This window comes from Passer domesticus, chromosome 5 (genome assembly GCF_036417665.1).
Source record: "Passer domesticus isolate bPasDom1 chromosome 5, bPasDom1.hap1, whole genome shotgun sequence".
Taxonomy (NCBI): Eukaryota; Metazoa; Chordata; class Aves; order Passeriformes; family Passeridae; genus Passer; species Passer domesticus.
In genome coordinates, this window is record NC_087478.1 from 44,441,921 (window position 1) to 44,459,284 (window position 17,364).

General features: G+C 38.1%; 1 protein-coding gene and 1 long non-coding RNA gene across 15 annotated transcripts in view; one reads left to right on the forward strand and one right to left on the reverse strand.

Moving 5' to 3' along the window:
• The first annotated feature begins 6,089 nt into the window (after window positions 1–6,089).
• LOC135300413 (uncharacterized) lies at window positions 6,090–11,905 on the forward strand. The gene is made up of 4 exons (XR_010362305.1): window positions 6,090–6,343; window positions 7,120–7,303; window positions 10,960–11,065; window positions 11,718–11,905. It is a non-coding gene; the product is annotated as an uncharacterized LOC135300413 (long non-coding RNA).
• Window positions 8,108–17,364, reverse strand: part of ANKS1B (ankyrin repeat and sterile alpha motif domain containing 1B) — a 407,204-nt gene continuing 397,947 nt past the window's right edge. For 10 of the 14 annotated variants that reach the window (XM_064419815.1, XM_064419817.1, XM_064419811.1 and 7 more), the window contains 3 exons: window positions 16,565–16,702; window positions 11,164–11,331; window positions 8,108–10,045 (listed from right to left, as the gene is read on the reverse strand). In XM_064419815.1, coding sequence (XP_064275885.1) covers window positions 9,935–10,045; window positions 11,164–11,331; window positions 16,565–16,702 — 417 coding nt within the window. In that variant the 3' untranslated portion in view covers window positions 8,108–9,934. Of the gene's footprint in view, window positions 10,214–11,163; window positions 11,332–16,564; window positions 16,703–17,364 lie in introns of all 14 variants that reach the window. The other 4 variants (XM_064419825.1, XM_064419814.1, XM_064419824.1 and 1 more) reach the window with 2 other exon arrangements.

The window sequence follows — 17,364 nt, forward strand, 5'->3', positions numbered from 1 at the left end:
AGTCCAAGGGGAGGACAGCAAAAATTCTTCCCCACAGAAATGAAGACACGACTCGAGCAGCCACTGTCAGAGATGAGTGGCACAGATAATCCAGCAGCAGTGGCACATTCAAGGTGCAGCTGTAGTGGTGTTTTTGTGGTGACTGGCAAAAGTAGCACTTTTTTTAGCAGTGAAGCACTTTTCACTTACCATTTGAAATGCAAGGTTTGCTCTTGCAGATTCCTGGACTTTTCTTTTTCATTCTCTAAGCTGCTTTTAGAGGCTGTGTTGAACAGGATGTTCAAATAATTCTGGCATTTCCTTAAGGACCGAGTAGAGTTTGAAAACTGGGTATCTTAATCCATTCTTCCATTTCAGAGTTGTTTTTTTCCCAACAAATTCTTGTTACACTAAACAAATGAAGCCATATAGCAAACATTTCAGTAATCAGGCCAACATAAAGTACTCATAAATTATCACCAAGCAGCTCTAAATCTGTCATAAACTTTTACTGACTGGCTCACAGAAATGTTTATGTAATTGAGAGGAACTATAGAAAGGAAGTTAAGTCTCCTTTTACAAGTTAAATCAACTACAGCGAGATGAAAAACACCCACACATTTGGCTTTGGATCAGCAGAGATGTTCTTGAAAAGCAAACCTTTATGAAATCTTTATTATGAAACCAATTTCAAAGTGTAAAAGATTATGAGTTTTCCAGGTGTCATGATTGTACTCTTCTTGCATATTCCTTGTATAACAGGGTATCACCTTGATCAGGGAGTTACAGAATTGGAATCATTCCAGCAAATGCATTTTGACATGGCTGGGAGCACAGATGTAATGTAGGATGTGTAAAAGCTGGAGAGCTTTGAAAGGGGGCCAAGAAGTCACAGTTCCACAGATGTGAAAAAAGCCACCACACCACCAAACCTGCTGCATGAGATGTTATCTTACATGACATCCCTTTAAAAAAGGTGTAGAAACTGCAGTGCAACATATATTAAGAGATGATCATTATAATTTAAAGTGCAAATTATGAAGTATAGGAGCAACTGATAAGGGTTTTTAAAGCAAGGAATGAAATACCAATAAGAAAAGCAAACGAGGGATTAGTATTAAACCTATGTAATTAACAAAAAGAAGGTTATCCCATTGATCACAGTGACACACGAAATATGATGTTGGAAATATGGTATTGGAAATTGATAATTTTAACAGAACAGGTAGCAAGAATGCATTTGCTCAGACTCAAGATTTTTGAATCACCAAGTCTGAAAGAAAATTTGTTATTTGTCTGCAACAGCAACAGATAAGATGAAGAGTCCTTTGAATCACACCTAGTAGAATTCATCACACTTTACAAAAATGTGAAATTCCAAAAGGTTGTGAATTGTTGCAGTTCTGGTGTTTTTAAAGAGGTGACCAGGGCAATTACTGACCTGAAGTCAGTCCTGAGGAAAACAGTGGAATGAGAGATTTGAGGTTATATGGAAAAGTAGAGTCTATTCTGAGGACCACAGGATTTTTCTAGGCATTACTGGCTGCTGTGGTTTTTTGAGAGACTGGTTTTGGCAAATGTTACTGACAGATTTCCAGTTGTTTTGCTTATTATTTTTTTTTACTTATGATTTTTATTTTGTTCTTAATGCATCATTGTCAATACATGAACTTTGGATTTCTTAAAGGAATTCAATTTATTATCAAACCATATTTTGTTCTGAAATAAAATTGCAAAATCATATACAACAAAGGAGTTAGCTCTTAATTCCTACATCTCTAGGCAAAATTGAATCTAAACAAACATCTCAGGTAAACATTCTGTTTCTGCTTAAATGCTTCCAGATTTTCTGCATGTTTCAAACGTTATGGGTTATTATAAAGCTATTATTATATTTCCTTGCTTTACATGTCACACCTAAAAACAGGTAGAGAAAGGAACTTCAGAGACCCTCTGATAATGTTCCTTGCCTCAGGTCTGCAAAAATGCTCTAGAGAATGGACTGTAATAAAATACTAGGATTCAGAGGTTTTGTTGGTCATCTGCAGACCAGGAAGAATTTAATTCTTGTACTGTGTAATTTGATCTTTAAATCTTTTCACCTTCCTATGAGATTGGCTTTAGGATGTGCAGTATTGAACGCAGGTGATCTGTACCTTCAGGTGCAATAGATACTGATGCATTTTTGTTTCCTTGCAGATTGCATCATCCAGGGCTAGACTTCTGGCTGGGAAACAGGTATCCCCAGAGTCAGATTGGCAGGAATATTTCCCCCCATCTTTTTATTTGTCTATGAAGCAGGCTGTATGTGTCATAAGTTGCAGCTACTTAGGTACATCTCCCTAAAGGGCTTTCCTGCCACGTCAGGGGCTGGGGATCATATTGGCACTGTAATAGCCTTTTTTCCCTAGTACTTGTTACAATCAGTTGAATTTTCCAGGTTTTTGAGGTACTTAGTTAACTCTTCAAGTTTTATATAAGTACAACTGAGTTAAATGTAATGGCTGTGACAGAGAGATGGCCATGGTGAGTGATCTAATATCTTTTTATATTAACTTCAACTCATGCACAGCATTCCCAGACACTTGTATGTTTCAGTAGATTCACTCAATTCCAATGCAGAATTGTTCACTTAATCCACCACTGATACTTTTATAGACTTACATACTGTCTGGGGGGTAAATTGAATAAAAGAATATTAGTCTTTGCAACATTAACTGAAGAAAGAAGTAGTGCTATCCTCAGCTACATACATTAGGATATTTTTGCTTAGGACATGCCTAAGCCTGACATTCTGTAGCCTCACAATTATCACTATCCAATAATCACAAGTGGAAGACTACACTGTATCTAATGCAGTTTTTAAATTAGTGTGGTCTATTTCTTTTTTTCCTCATGGTGTCACTATAGGATAAAGTTAATGCTCATTGGGTATTCTCAATACTGGAACATATTTCCATTTCCTTTGTCTCACTGGCTTTCTGATTTTCTTTTATATGTTTAGAAAATATGATAACAAATATACCACCTTCAAATTTGAACATGTTCTCTCAAGCATTGGCCTGTTCTTAACACTGAGCATGAATTTTTCTTTTTCTTTTCCTATTTTTTTTCTCCCCCTAAGGATTTAATATTAGAATGAATTTAGCTTTATATAAGGGTGTGGAGAATTTGAGCAGTTCTAATGACTTGAAAGTAGGAAATGCCATGTTTGAAAAGACAAAAAGGCACACATCTTACAATCAAGGGAGCTTATGAAGTTACACCTGTGACTGACTTCATCACACATAGAAACTGTATGAATCACAGAACGGGTAAAGTTGGCAGGGCCCACAGTGGGCCCCACCTCCCTGCTGAAGCAGGGTCATCCTGGAGCATGTGACACAGGCCTGCACCCAAGCAGCTCTTGAATATTTCCAGTAAGCTTCATCTTTCCTTATGTTGTTGTAATGTGTTTTGAATTCAGCTTTTATGACTGCTGGAAAAAGCAGTTTTCCTATCCAAGCTTAGTGGCAAGAAAAAACAGGAGAGAGAGAAAGGGAGAGAATTTGGTTTCATTTACAGACTGATGGCATGGATGCCATTTTTGTCTGCCTAGTTGTCACCACTTCACTCAGACCCACATTCTTGAATATATCTAGGTACTTGACTTCCACAGAAGGAAGAAAGACTTTATAAAGGTGGCACTTTAAGTAGGATTAAAGAGAAATTTTCTTGTGGACTTTGCAAGAGCAGGAGCCAGCTGGAGATGCTGTTTCCCATTCAGGCATTTGGAGCACAGCTTTCCTGAAAGGCAAGGGCTATAGGTCATTTCTCTGCTTTCCCTCTTCTGCCTCTTCAGCAGGACACTGGTGTTTGGGCTGGTTGCACTCAGGCTTGTAATGAGGATGAGTGTGACTGTCTAGTCAGTAGGAACAAAATCATCCACCACTTCTACAAAATCTACATCCAGTGCTTCACTTGTGGCCAGCCTCTGTCTAGCTCAGGGTATCAAGCGTGAAAGTTGACAAGAACCAGCATATGGTCAACCAGAATCAGCATGGCCTGATAGCAGTAGAGTCAGTTTGCTGATTTAGCAAAGAAGATGTTTCACCTAAAGAAGACAAAGAGCACTGAAAAATTACAGAATTTTTCAGTAGAAGCCTAAGAATTATTCCCCTGTGTTTTCCAGTGGGCTGAAAATCCTGCCAGGATTTCCAGCCAGTTAAGAGTCCTTTATTCTCCCACTCTCTTCAGATGGTTTTTTAACATGCAATAACAAATATCCCTTTTCTTAGATAAGTTCCCACATCTAAATATTGTCTCTAATCCCCATGTCATGTTTCTCACTTATGTGTTTTTCACTGCCATGCAGTTCCTTCATGGAGTCAATTGTTCTTTGGGCTGGTACTTTGGAGATAGTTAAGTTACTCTTTCTAGATGGCTGTCTTGTTGACATCTTAGACATCATCTTCCAGTGAAATGTGAAGCAGGCCAGCTGAACAGCATATATTGAGAGAAATCTAGGGCAAAATTAGAGTCCTGCATGTGGCACAAAATGCCTGTTTTAATCTGGAATGGGAGATAAATTATTCCACAGCTGTATGTGCATTAGTTGTCTAGCATGCTGCTTCTTTTCCAAAGGACAGACAAAATCTTCACAACCTGTCCTTCCAAAGGACAGACAAAATCTTCACAACCTGATGATTCCCTTGCCAGTGGTTACCATTTTACGGCCATGCCAGTTTTTGGTGCTGAGATGTTGACTTTAAACTGCAAGGCATGTGTACTTTGTGGCTCTGCAGGCAAAGCAGCCTCTCACAAACTTCCTGGCAGAATACCAGAACCAGAGATGCTGAGTGTTTCTTCCTGCCAGCTCTGAGCAGTGGCTCTTCTGGCTTTTAATAAACACCAGGCCAGTTTGGAGGGTCACTGCATCCAGTCTCAAATGCAACATCAACATCTGCTTTAGGAAACCCTCTAACTCCACAAACACAGAAGTTCCCTGTTGTTTGTCAGGACTTTGTGCAGTTGAAGCCTTGTCTCAGCAGCAGTTTTTTACTGTGCATATGTGGTGGTGTACCCCCTCTCATGCTGGCCCACACTATGATTTCAGAAATGCTTGTTAGACCTTGGCCTTGATGAATGACAGCTCAGCTAAGCTCCTTGAGCTTATCAGAAACACTGTGTGCTCCCAGGAACTTATTTTGGCTAATGAGCTCCTGTATTTTAGCGAACAGTCTTGGAAACCTATTTTTCTTGCCTGCCTAAAAATGCAAGTGTAACACTGCTTTTACAATTGAGCTTTTACAGAAAGTTACTGACCTGAATTGTGGCCAGGATGGAAAATTGCTGTGACAAAAGAAAACACTCTTGCAACTCTGTAAAGAGTGGTTCTAAGTGAGAGTCTCTGAGCTCTCCTGGACCAGAGAGGGCTGCAGCCAGCGATTCACCCTGAGCAGGACACTCCTCAGAGCGAGAAAATTCTCAAGTTCACTCTTTTTGTAGGACCACTGCCAAAAGCCATCGATGGAACCTGGGCTACCCCTACTCCATGAGGGTCAACTCTTCACCCTTTAAAATGATGCTAAGACATCCAGCATGAGCACTTCATTGATCCTGAGGGGAATTTTTCACAGGTGTTCATCCACACTCCCTTAATGTGTGTCTGCCAAGTGTGAATATAGTATTGCAAATCATTGTGGTTTAAAACCAAACAGCTGCTTCCATTCTCCCCAATCCCCTCCAGTGAGAAAGGGACAAAAAGGCTGAGATTATGGGTTGAGATAACAATTTACTAGAGAAAAAGCAATGAGAGAAGGAAAACAAACAGTAACAGCAAACAGTACTCATAACAACAGTGTGTAAAAGAGGTGATTTACATACAAAAAGGTGCTCACCACCCCCATCCAGCTCCACAAGGCCACCAAGACAAAGACAAAGTGGTGGATGTTACCCACAGCCCAGCAGCTGCATGGCTCTTCCCGAGACAAGAGACAAAGGACAATGTGGCGGGCGCTCCCACAGCCGGCATCCTCCTTCCCCAAGCCAAAGAGAATGAGAAACCAGGATGGACAAACATTCCAAACCAGATTGTCTGCATGGCACTGACTGCCCTGCTCCATGTCCGCACCACCCCAGGGGCTGTGGTCACTGCTTTGCTCCTCCAGAAAAAAGGAACAAAATGGTGCCATTTCCACTGTGAAGTCACCTTTCCTTCCACCTGGAACCATGTTCCCCAACGATGACCTGGATGGTTTAGAAGAGCAAGCCATCCACACCCACACAGCTCTAGGCTCTGCCCTGCTCAGCAGTGGTGAGAGGATGAACTGTCCTAGCTAAAACCAGGACACGCATGCACTGTCAGTGTTGATCTCAGTAATTCGTAAGTACATTAGATTCCTATGTAAATTAGGCCTGTGTGTTACTGTTGTGCTCATTGTAATTTCTAAAGAATCTTTTCTTAACTTGTTTAAATTAGGCTGTCAATGAAGTGCTGTTAAAAACTTGAGGCCTAAGCCATTAATCTAGTCTGGCAAAAGCATCTACTCTGAAATTGAGGGTTCCCCTCGTTCCCTTTTATCCTTATGCCTTTCCATCCTTAACCTTTTGCCATCCCTAACCTCCACACACATAATGTTAGACTGATTTTAGATTGATTGATTTTAGATTTTAGTCCAATTTTTCTCTGTGTGCTTCAACTATGTAGTTCACCAATGAACTGCATCGTGCTTTCACTTTTTTATTAAACCTGCTTTAGCTGATACCTTCACCAGTGACTCTTTGAGCAACCTAAAACACTCATTCACAACAGCATATCAGAGGCCTCACTACTCACATAATTCTCAAAACCCTTTGTCACCCACACCTCCATTGGATTTCAATTTGCTTACCTTCTCAGATCAAATGCAATCTACTTCTGTATCAGCTCTCTTCTTTTGCCTATTCTCCACCTTTCCACTCTAAGTCAGTCATTGAAATTAACTATTGGTTTTCCAGCATGCAAATGATCCAGCTTCATATGACTTGTCTGATCTGCCTCTGCTTCCCTTTTACCCTAGAGGTCAAGAACAGAATTTTCCTGTCTTTCTGATCCTATAGAGATCCCTACCTTCACTGTTAAGACTGACCACTGTCCCTTTACTGCCTATGCACTTCCAGCATACCAGGAACTTAAATGAAAAGTCATCCCAACCAAAAAAGACAAAAGATCAAGTGGTAACTCATTTGGATTAGTGCAAGTTTGTAGAAGTCCCTTTGGATCTGAAAAAAGGACTGCTGAACCACTGTCCCCGGCTAGAGGAGACCCAATGGACTTCTTTCCAACTGGCTTACACTAGTACTGGTGAGTAGATGGGTATGTTTCCTTCTAAAATTCCAGGTTTCTGCAAATACAGAAGTCCCTCATGTATGTTAATTCTTATCTTTTCTTCCAGTTTAAATTTGCCTGCTGTGGGCACTTCAGTTGTTCACTGCCTGTGTCCCAAAACCTTCACACTCAATTCTCTGCCCTACCAGTCTTTCATCTGTCTCATCTTTCATCAGTCCTGCTAGTTATTGTCAGTCTGTCTTGCCCCAATTATCTCTCCCAATTGAGTTCAGCTGCTTCCTGTGCCACCTTACCTGCTTGAGATCTCTTTGATGAACCTAGATAAAATTCTTCCTGCAAGGTGGCAGTCCTTCCTGTTGTTTCACACCTTTCCTTTACATCTGCTTAGAGTTTTGCTGCAGCTCCTGTCTCATCCTTTAATTTTAGGGGTCACTCAGCTGCATAAGAGGTGCCCCAGTTTCATACCCTGAAAACCTGGCCCATTTGTACTTTACATGCCTGAAGTGGATGTGTTTTAACATAACTCCTGCACAAATCTTTACAGGGTGTGATTAAATATGGGAAGTCAGCAGTTGAGTAGAGCATGGAAGGACCAGTTAATTGAGGACTTCAAACTGTGATGTTTTTACCATCTGTAAACAAAATCTGAATTGCAAACCAAAATTCTCTCCACAGCAATTCCTAGATTTCCTCGGTACAAGATCCAAAGCCCAGTGAAATCAGTGAAATGGGAGGGGCGAGATCTTTCACTCATTTTAGTATCCTTTGCTTCAGGCCCCTGATTTCCCTTAGCAAGGATAAAATGATACACAAAGCTAGGACTGTACAACTTCCTTTTATTTTGTGTGCTTTTATAGGATATAAATAAATGACAAAATTACAAAATTTATAACTGGAAGCCCAAGCATATTTACATAAGTATTTGTTGCAGTGAGGCTACTATTTACTGTTCTCCTATACAATTTTCCTTTTGGTACCATATTTTTAATGTTATTTTTTTTTTTTGACTGTCAGTTGACTAAGTACATATCAACAGTGAATAAGCAAAAATATGTACAAGGAACTATTTTGTTCAAGTAAATTGAATACTGTATTAAAAGGATGTCATCACTCAGCGCTATGATTAGGTTTAACTAAACCATATACAATTATCAGTTTTAAACCAAGTTCAATTATCCATTTTTTGGAATATACCAACTGATGATTCTAACTGAAAAACCTCAGCTGGATATGAAATAATAATTAAAAAAACATTAAGACAACCACACAATTTATCAATATCTCTATAATGAACTTCAAAATGATTCACAATTTGACTGGAAAGAACAATATACGTTAAAATGTCATTTTTCTCCTATAATGATATTTTTACTGTTATAATTTCAGTTCTACATAAATATACATCATGGTATTATACAAATACTCCACAGACATTAAAAAAATTAAAACACTTTAAAGAAAAAGTAAGTAAATCTCATTTAACCAAATATTAAGCAAATGCTTAATTATTTTGTTTCATGAAAACATTTTTATTACTTTGGAATTTTTTTCTTTTTCTCACTGTTTTTATTTAGAAAATGTTTTGCAGTAGAATTTTATCAACACTCTTCCAAACAAGCTTTCTGTGACAGAAATCTTGATAGCAAAATCCATGGTTTTCACTTTTTTTAGAACCACTGAGATTATTTTTTTTTTAAAAATACTTTTAGAATTCATGGCTATAGCAATGTTGAACTGCATAAATTATATGGAGGTGTAGTAGAATGACCATCCCACTTTCATTCCAGACTGATCACACAGAACATCCAGTGCACTGATGCTACAACTCTTATAATTTTCATAATGCTGCAATAGCAGTCATTTACTTAACTTTAAAATAAACAATATTTCTCATAATTAATCTGGCTTCCTTCCATAAATATTCATATGTTTTCCTATAGTACTTCTCTTCCATAAAAATATCAATAAATGTTTTCTGTGCATTATTAATACCTTTTTCTAACCATTCATAAAACTCTGATCCTTTGCTACAATGCAAGAGGTTCTTATTTCTGTAGAGGATCAAAGGACATCAATGATTACATATAAAATCAGTGCACACAGAAATCAGGGTGCCTAATTTCTTGTCACTTTAATGAATTCTTTATTCAACACAGTAATTATTAATGAATTCAGTGGCTTCACAAATAATCTATTTATTAATTCTGGTTCTATTTCAATTAAAAACTGCCAAGATTTAAATAAAAAACCCAATCAAATACTCTACTTGTAGGCAGCATTAGTATTAGTTTAGAGACCTTTTGTTTTTTTTTTTTCTTTAAAAAGTAGAATTCTAAAATAAGAAATCAAAGAAAGCACTGTGGCAGAGTCACAAGGGAGAACTGCACGAAAAATAAGGTTTCTCACTCCTCTTGTGGACTGTAATTTTAAAAGTCTTCATATAGAATCATAGAATCATTCTTCAGTCAGTGCTGCAGGAAGAAGAACATCACCAGAAATGACTGTCAGCCTTTTTTGTTAGTTACAAGGCCACTCATACAGTGCAGTCTTCCTCTCTGCTGGATTGAAACGTTGCCATAAAGGAAAGGCTGTGCTGTGACTGCTTGGCGTGCAAGGCACAACAAGGAACAGGGGGACAGTTTTGTATCAGAAAATTGTAGTTTCATACTTGGTATTAATGCCTCTTTTGGCCTCTTGTCCAGGTTCAACAATCCAGGGTAGATTCGCAAGAGTCTTTTGTTCGGATGGATCTATCTGCTTTAAGACAAATGCAAACATACAGACGGGTTACCATCTCCGTGCACGGCAGCTTGAGCAGAGGGTTTTTCTTTAAACTAACAGGGCAAATCCCGAATTGACAAAGTCGTACAGCAGCAAGTATGGTGGTGTCTACACTCCCATGTACTCATGGCTGCCTTCTTCTTCCTGTTGAGATCAGAGCTGTGTTTACCCCCAAGCTATAGGGCATCATAGTTCATTAAAGCCACACTTCATCCTGAGAAGTCTGTTCGCTAATGAGACAGACGATGGCATCAGGAAATGTTTCTACTTAAGGTTTTATGGAGGAAGATTCTGTGGCAATGGATGACAAAGTGTACAGTCATACATTTCCCCCCCCTTCCCCTCACCCAATAATTTTCATAAAGTACAATTCTCACGTTATAGTCAGTGAATATGATAGTGTGCGGTCATTTTTCTCCTCTCCCTCCCAAATCACCCTGTGCCTGTGTTCTCATTTAATTTATAATAGTTTTCATCATTTTTTTAAAGGTCTACTGTAAATGAATATTTCTCTGTCATCTCTGCACTTCAGGAGGGCACTTTTACGGCAATCAATGCATATGCTTCAATAAGCTTTGTTTCTTAGGAGTCTGTGATTAATACTGAAAAGGTATATTGAATCCCAGATCAAAAATATAAAAAAAAAAAAAAAAGAAAAAAAAAAAGAAAAGAAGCTGCTTGGTCTGACAAGATAATTGTTAATTGATTTGGATTTGTAATTTGATTAGGATACATACACCATGATTGTATACCAAACAAGTTAGGTGATAGATTAGGAAAGTCCATGAAACCGCAGAGTCTGAGAGGTATGCATTGATTTAACTGAATTAATTAAAGTTCAGTAATTACTATAAGACACAAGACTAACCAAGCAACATCTTAATCTGTAGAAATCTGAAATAAGCAGTTGTTTGAAATGGCTGCCAGTGCTGTGGTGACACAACCCTGCCAGCTGATGAGCAGAGGTGGCATGATGGAGCATTTCTGACTCAAGAGGTATGTTTATTTGTACAGCTTCTAGTATATAAACTCTTATTAACTATATAGCTGAATTTTGGATTTTTTTTTTGCATGCATTACTACCTTCTACTTACCACTGACTTCCGAATACTAACACGTGGTTTGGGAATAGGTTTAGAGGGTTTGTTTTCAAAGCTTTCGGGGAGGGTTGAAGAATGACCCCCTTTTCGTGCCTGTAGTGCAAGCTGATAGGCCACCTCAAATGCTTGTCCTAGTGTAAGAATGATTTCATAAGCTAAATTCTGTAACAAAACAGAAACAGTTAAAAATGAGGTGAGGTTGAATTATTGTCAGATACATGAAGTAGGGTAGTGATTTGGAATGTAATTAATTAAAATCACGCTGGTAATAGGCTCCTCAGTCTCTGTGATGTTTACATCTGTCATTTGATTTCTCGTTGATTAAAAACAATCTAAAAGTAATTTATTGTATTGAAAGTAATTACTTCTAAACCCCTTGAAAATGTCTTACTAAACATGAAAACATGAGTGGGTGAGTGTGTTGTCATCTCTTTTTAGAACAAGTACATTAACTTTCCCACCTTCCCAACTCATCCCATGTCTGCTGTTCTCAGATCCAGCCCCTCTTGCACTGCTGCAATGTGACATTTGGCCTCACTCTATTTCAGAACTCCTGTGCTGACCCGTCCTCCTCCAGAGCCAGCAGCCTGACGTGCTGCTTCCCTGGGCACATGCCTTGGGGTGCTCTGTGCTCACCAAGCAGCACAGGGAGAGGCTGCAGCCTGGGTGTGCTGCTTTCAAAGGGACAAAGAGCCAGGGCTGGAAGTGTGTACTCCGAGTGACAGATGCAGTGCAGACAGCTGTGTGTGCAGGTCAGTGCACTGCTTCAAGTGTGTGCTGCAAGTCCTGGGGAAGCCTTCTCATGGGCTTGTTTTCTAGAAGTAAAATTGAGCTCAAACACTTGTGTAACAACACTCCTGTAAGCAAGGAGAAGGGAGGTTAGTGGGCATAACCAGGAAAGTCAGGCTATTATGCCTAAAACCAGTTCAGTGTTATAGGTGGAATACTTTAAATCCTCTTTGAATATGGGGAAGAAAACCTATTGAAATATTTATAAAGAATGAATGAGGTATCAGAGGGGTTGATATAAATGTCTTTTCAGTACAGTTACACATCAATGAAAAAGCAGCTGGGAGTCTCAAATTTGACCTTACTCTAAATGATAAGTGAAGTCCTATGGTAATTTTTCTTCAGGTCTGTGGGTTTGTTTTTGTATATTTATTTTCAGGCTCCTACTGGAGCCTATTTTTAGGATCCTACTAGAGCCTATTTCTGGGCTACTAACTCTGCAATAATCTTTAGAACCCCTGCACAGCAAAGGCAAGCCTGTTGGTTTGCCTCCATGTGATGTCCTACAGTCCCCTTGGAAATAATTCATAAATCTTTGATATGATTCAGATGTTACTCTCTTCTTCCTCAATCTCCATAGCCTATAATAGGAAGCAATTCTGCATTGCTTTGAACCTAGGTGATCCCTTAAAATTCCCACGTTTCTGATGCTTTTTCAAATTAGTTTTGTCTTTACTAGTCAAGTCTAACTGTTAAGTTTGCAGTAAGTGAGAAAGAAATGCAATTCACTTGGAAGTACACTATTTTCAACCCCTTCAATCATTAAAACAAAGTTAAATGGACAAGCATTGCATTTCATGCCTTTAATTTCCCTGAAGAATTTCCATTCCTTTTTTATCACTTATGTATACTGATATAATACAGGCTAAATTCAGCATATTTTGCTCATTATAAGAGCTTCTTATAAAGGTGCCAGTTCTGCTCTGTGTCAGGTCAGACAGAAAACAATTATACTCCTGCAATGGGACTTGCTCTCTGCTGTTACGACTACAGTCACAACAGCAAGCCAGCCAAAATTTTATAGCTTCCCAAATAAAAATGCCTGATTTGATAGCTGTAGTCTCCAAATTATCTCCCCTTTAACTTCAAGGGAAACTGTCCAGAACTGAAAAACACTGAGGCTGCAGTTTGCCAGTGGAGTAATAAAAGAAAAACTAAAGAGCCTGTTATGAAGTGCTCTGCCTTTTAGCAGAATGCTGGACAAGGAATTAAGAGCAACAGAGTATAGTTAAAATTTAGAGAATAATATAATTTGAAATGGAGTGTAATCTAAGTGGGATAAGAATCAGCTTTCATGACAGTAGGAGAGTTTACTATATTATGATGGGATTGTCTGCAGTGGATATTGTTAATATTACTGAGGAATACATCAGCAGGACAAGGCTGTAGGAATGGCCTGTTGGAGAATACGCAAGCTGCAATGCTAGCAGGACTGAGAAAATACACCACACAGCTTGGCACACAAAAAGATCACTGAGACAGGCCTGAAAATTTCGGAGATAGGACTGGAGACAGACTGAAAGTTTGCCATACTGAGGCACAAATTTAGTTTAAGTCCTGCAACTTGTATAAAGCCACTATTATCTGTTTTCCTTTGTTGATTGTAAAATGAAAAAAACCAGGCCTGCCTGGGACCTGAAAACCATAAGAAACATGTAACTGCTTCTCTGGTTAATAAATATTTGAAATATAGCAAATAAAATAGAACATCCACTGTTCTGTTCACTACTTGAAAGGCAAACTGAGCCATAGCTTGTACATAAATTTAATACATTGTATACTGTGGTAGAGCCTTGACAAAGGGAAGCCTGCAAATGGAAGCAAGGAGGGCTTTAAAACTGTACCTTTTGAAATTTTTAAAAGTTATCTGAAAAAAAAAACCCATAAGTAAATAAATCTGGTTTGAGGAATTTCCCACCTCTAGTACTGGGAGAGGATTATGAGGACCAGAGTTGGACAGGTAAAAGCAGGATTCCCTTCAGGACAGGGATGGAAAATCACACCAAAATCCATTGTGGAAATTCTTCTGATGGAATGAGGAGATTATTTGAACTAAAACGTTCAAATGAGTTCCAAAGTTGAAAAGCACTTGGCACAAAAGGAAGGACAGAGGTCTTCCCCTCAGACACTTAGCATGGACACTGCAGAGCCTCTGGCTGCTGTAGGAGACACTGAGTCTCACAGCACCTCAGAAAGGAGACAGAAATGCCTGTGGTGCTTCCCAGGCTGCTCCTTGCTGGTAAGGCAGAGAGGGAAAGGGAGTAAGCCAATGCCTGTAAGCAACCATTTCTGGGAGGTGAGGAATGAGGCAAACTGCCTTGTTTGCCAGGCACTGCTACAACTCAGATCTCCAGCCCAAGTCTGAGTGAGGATTCTTCATCTTTAACTCAGCCACCCTATTACAATGGCTAATTGTTTCCTTACATTTTAACTGGAGTTTTTGTTGTCTTCTATTCCTAGGTGCACTGCACAATGAAGGATTTTCTGATGGAAATTACTTGGGGTATATCCAATACACAAACCAGAAATTGATATAGGAGCTGTGTTGATGGTTTGTTTCTCCAGAGGGAATCCCTCACTCATACATTTAAGGCTGCTTAGTAAAAGAATGAAAGTGAAGTGGATCTCAAATATTGAGCAACAAATCCTCTTCTTCCCCCAAACCTTCTCCCCTTCAATAATCTGTAATAATGTCTGATGTTTTTGCAATTTTGATTGTAGAATTTTAACTTTGAGTTAAAGTTAAATGTACAGTTACTTCTAAATAGTACCAGTAATGCTTGTGGTTCCATGTCACTACACTAAAATACTTCCCTACCTATAAATAAATTATATTTACCCACATTTCCTAAGAAACCGAAGGACCCAAGAGTGATTTTTTCCATAACATTGCATATATTGTATTACCAAAATATATTTGGTTTAAAATGCCTTACATTTTATTGTAGATTTTTACCATTTTAAACCTTAATTTTCTTAAAATGATTGTATTTTTATCCATTGGCAAATGGGCAGAATTGTTTCTATTAGCAAATGGGATGATCAGTTTAACATGAACATTAGGCTTGAAATAGAAAATTTAATTCACACTATGCTTGCACTCTGAACATCTAGGTAGTTTTTATAGAGCTTGTATTTTCATCAAAAATGCTAGCTCCTGAGACAAAAAACCACAACACAAACAGGATATTTGAGTAGATAACACCCAATTGAGGATTAGGTTGCAGGAGAAAACGAAGTTAAGAAAGTTAAAGTTTCCATATTGTTTAAAATAGCCATTTAAAGTGCTTGGGATATTAAATGCTCTTCCTAAGGTATAGGAAGTGGACAAAATGTAATTATTCCTGGATCACTTTTCTTCCCTTGCCAAGAAAGGAGATGAATTTCATCTGCAATACCTGAGTGTATGTTTCTGCTTGATTACTAAACCTATAAATGAAACTGCAGTACTTCAAAACCATTAAGTAGAATTTAAATAGACCAGAAGAAATAATAGCCTCACTCAATCAATCTAATTTCTGTTGTTCACACATCACTAAAACCTATATAATGTAGCATCTTGTTGATCATTTTTCTATCTATTTTTAACACAATTTCAAAGTTTTCCTACTCCCTGTGGATACCAAAATGTCAGCAGAGAATTTAAATAACAAAAGCACTCAACCAAAATGCTAGAATTCCTCTAATCTACCTGTACATCTTGTTATTTAAATTCTCCCACACACTATTGCTGTACATGTTAACTATTTCCCCAGTTCCAAATAAAAAGCTGCAGTTCAAGGTATCCTGTTCTTTTGATTTAACTTATTTATATTCATATAAGCTTGTTTCAAGAATTCATGCACATTATACTCTATTAAAATATTTTTTATTGAATGGGTTTGAAGTTTTAATAACACCTTAAATTTCTCTTGTGCACAACTCAAAGAGTAAGTTTTCTTGAAAGTTTTGGACTATAAATCTTAGTCATAAAATCTTTAGCCACTACTTAGTTCATCAAATTTGGCTGAAAACTGCATGACTGATTAATTAATATGTGTTCATGATTTCTTGAAACCATAATAGTTTGTGTATCCCCACCTGAATAATATAAGTATAGGAAGAAATGACTAATTTTCCAGCAATATAATAGGAGCTCCAAGGACTTTTGCTGAAGTAAAATTTTGAGATATGTAGGCAAGAATTACAGAACAAGGAAATAGGAATTCAATAATTAATTTGCTGCTTTCAAAATAAAGGCAATTTTTTGGTGTGTACTGAGATTTCAGAATGGCTGGCCAAATATACTTGTTACAACCTTTTGGAAGTCTTAGGCTTATAGCTTAGGTTTGAGAATCTCATGTCCAGACTTGCATGAAAAGCTACTTGCTAAGTTTACAGTCAACAGCTGAGGTGACTTATTTCCAGTGGGAAATGAGATATCAAAAAAAAAAATTTGCTCTACTCCAGAAATGTCCCTTTGCTATCCCTTAGCAATCTTTTCCTGGGGCAAATTAATGATGCCTTCCATTAATCACCATGAATATATCCTGAAAATGTTTTAACAGAATAAGTAACTACGACGAATAGAAAGAACTATTAAATGAAGTATCTTCTGTAAACTGACCACATCAAACGCAGTGAACACGTGGCAGTAGTGGTGATTGGTCTTCAAGTCTTTAGTGATGTACGCAAACGTAGAAAGGTCTTCGGGGTCTTGTGCAGCACAGGAAATGTTACGGATTTCGTGTTCGGCAATAATATTCTGTTTAAAAAAAAATCCAATTTAAAAATCAATTTAAGAATGAAAAAATCAATTTAAGAATTAAATTTTAAAAGGTGTGGGTTTAGATTCACATTTGCATTGATCTACTGTACCAAAGTATTTCAGAAATGTCCTAATAAGAAGAGATTTTATATACGTCATGTGAGATCTTGCACAGGTATTTGGGATTTTGACCCTCTCCAATTGCCAATTGTCTGGTAGGAAAGACTCTATATTCTAGAGTCTTCCCTATGAGGCCACTTGTGCTTTGCAGTTTATTCAGGTTCCTTTGACAAAGAGACATCTTTCCTGGCACTCAGGACACAACTTCATAAGATGCTGGTATAGCGCTTCGAAATTGTATTAATAGATACGATTTCAAAGCACTATTCCAGTATCTTATGAAGTTCCTGGCTTTTGTATAAAGATCAAAATGGGACACTGTTTCAGTCTACTGACAGGATCTGCTGAAACCCAGCAAGCTCAATGGCCAGGTTTTTGCACACGCTATTTGACAAATTTTAGCTATAGTTCTTCAGGAGAAAAACCCATCAAACACCCCTTATAATTGAAACTGTGAGAAATTTAAAGGATTCTGATGACTAAAATGGTAACTATGGGAGGACCTGGCAGCTTATCTACACTTACTAACAGCAGCATCC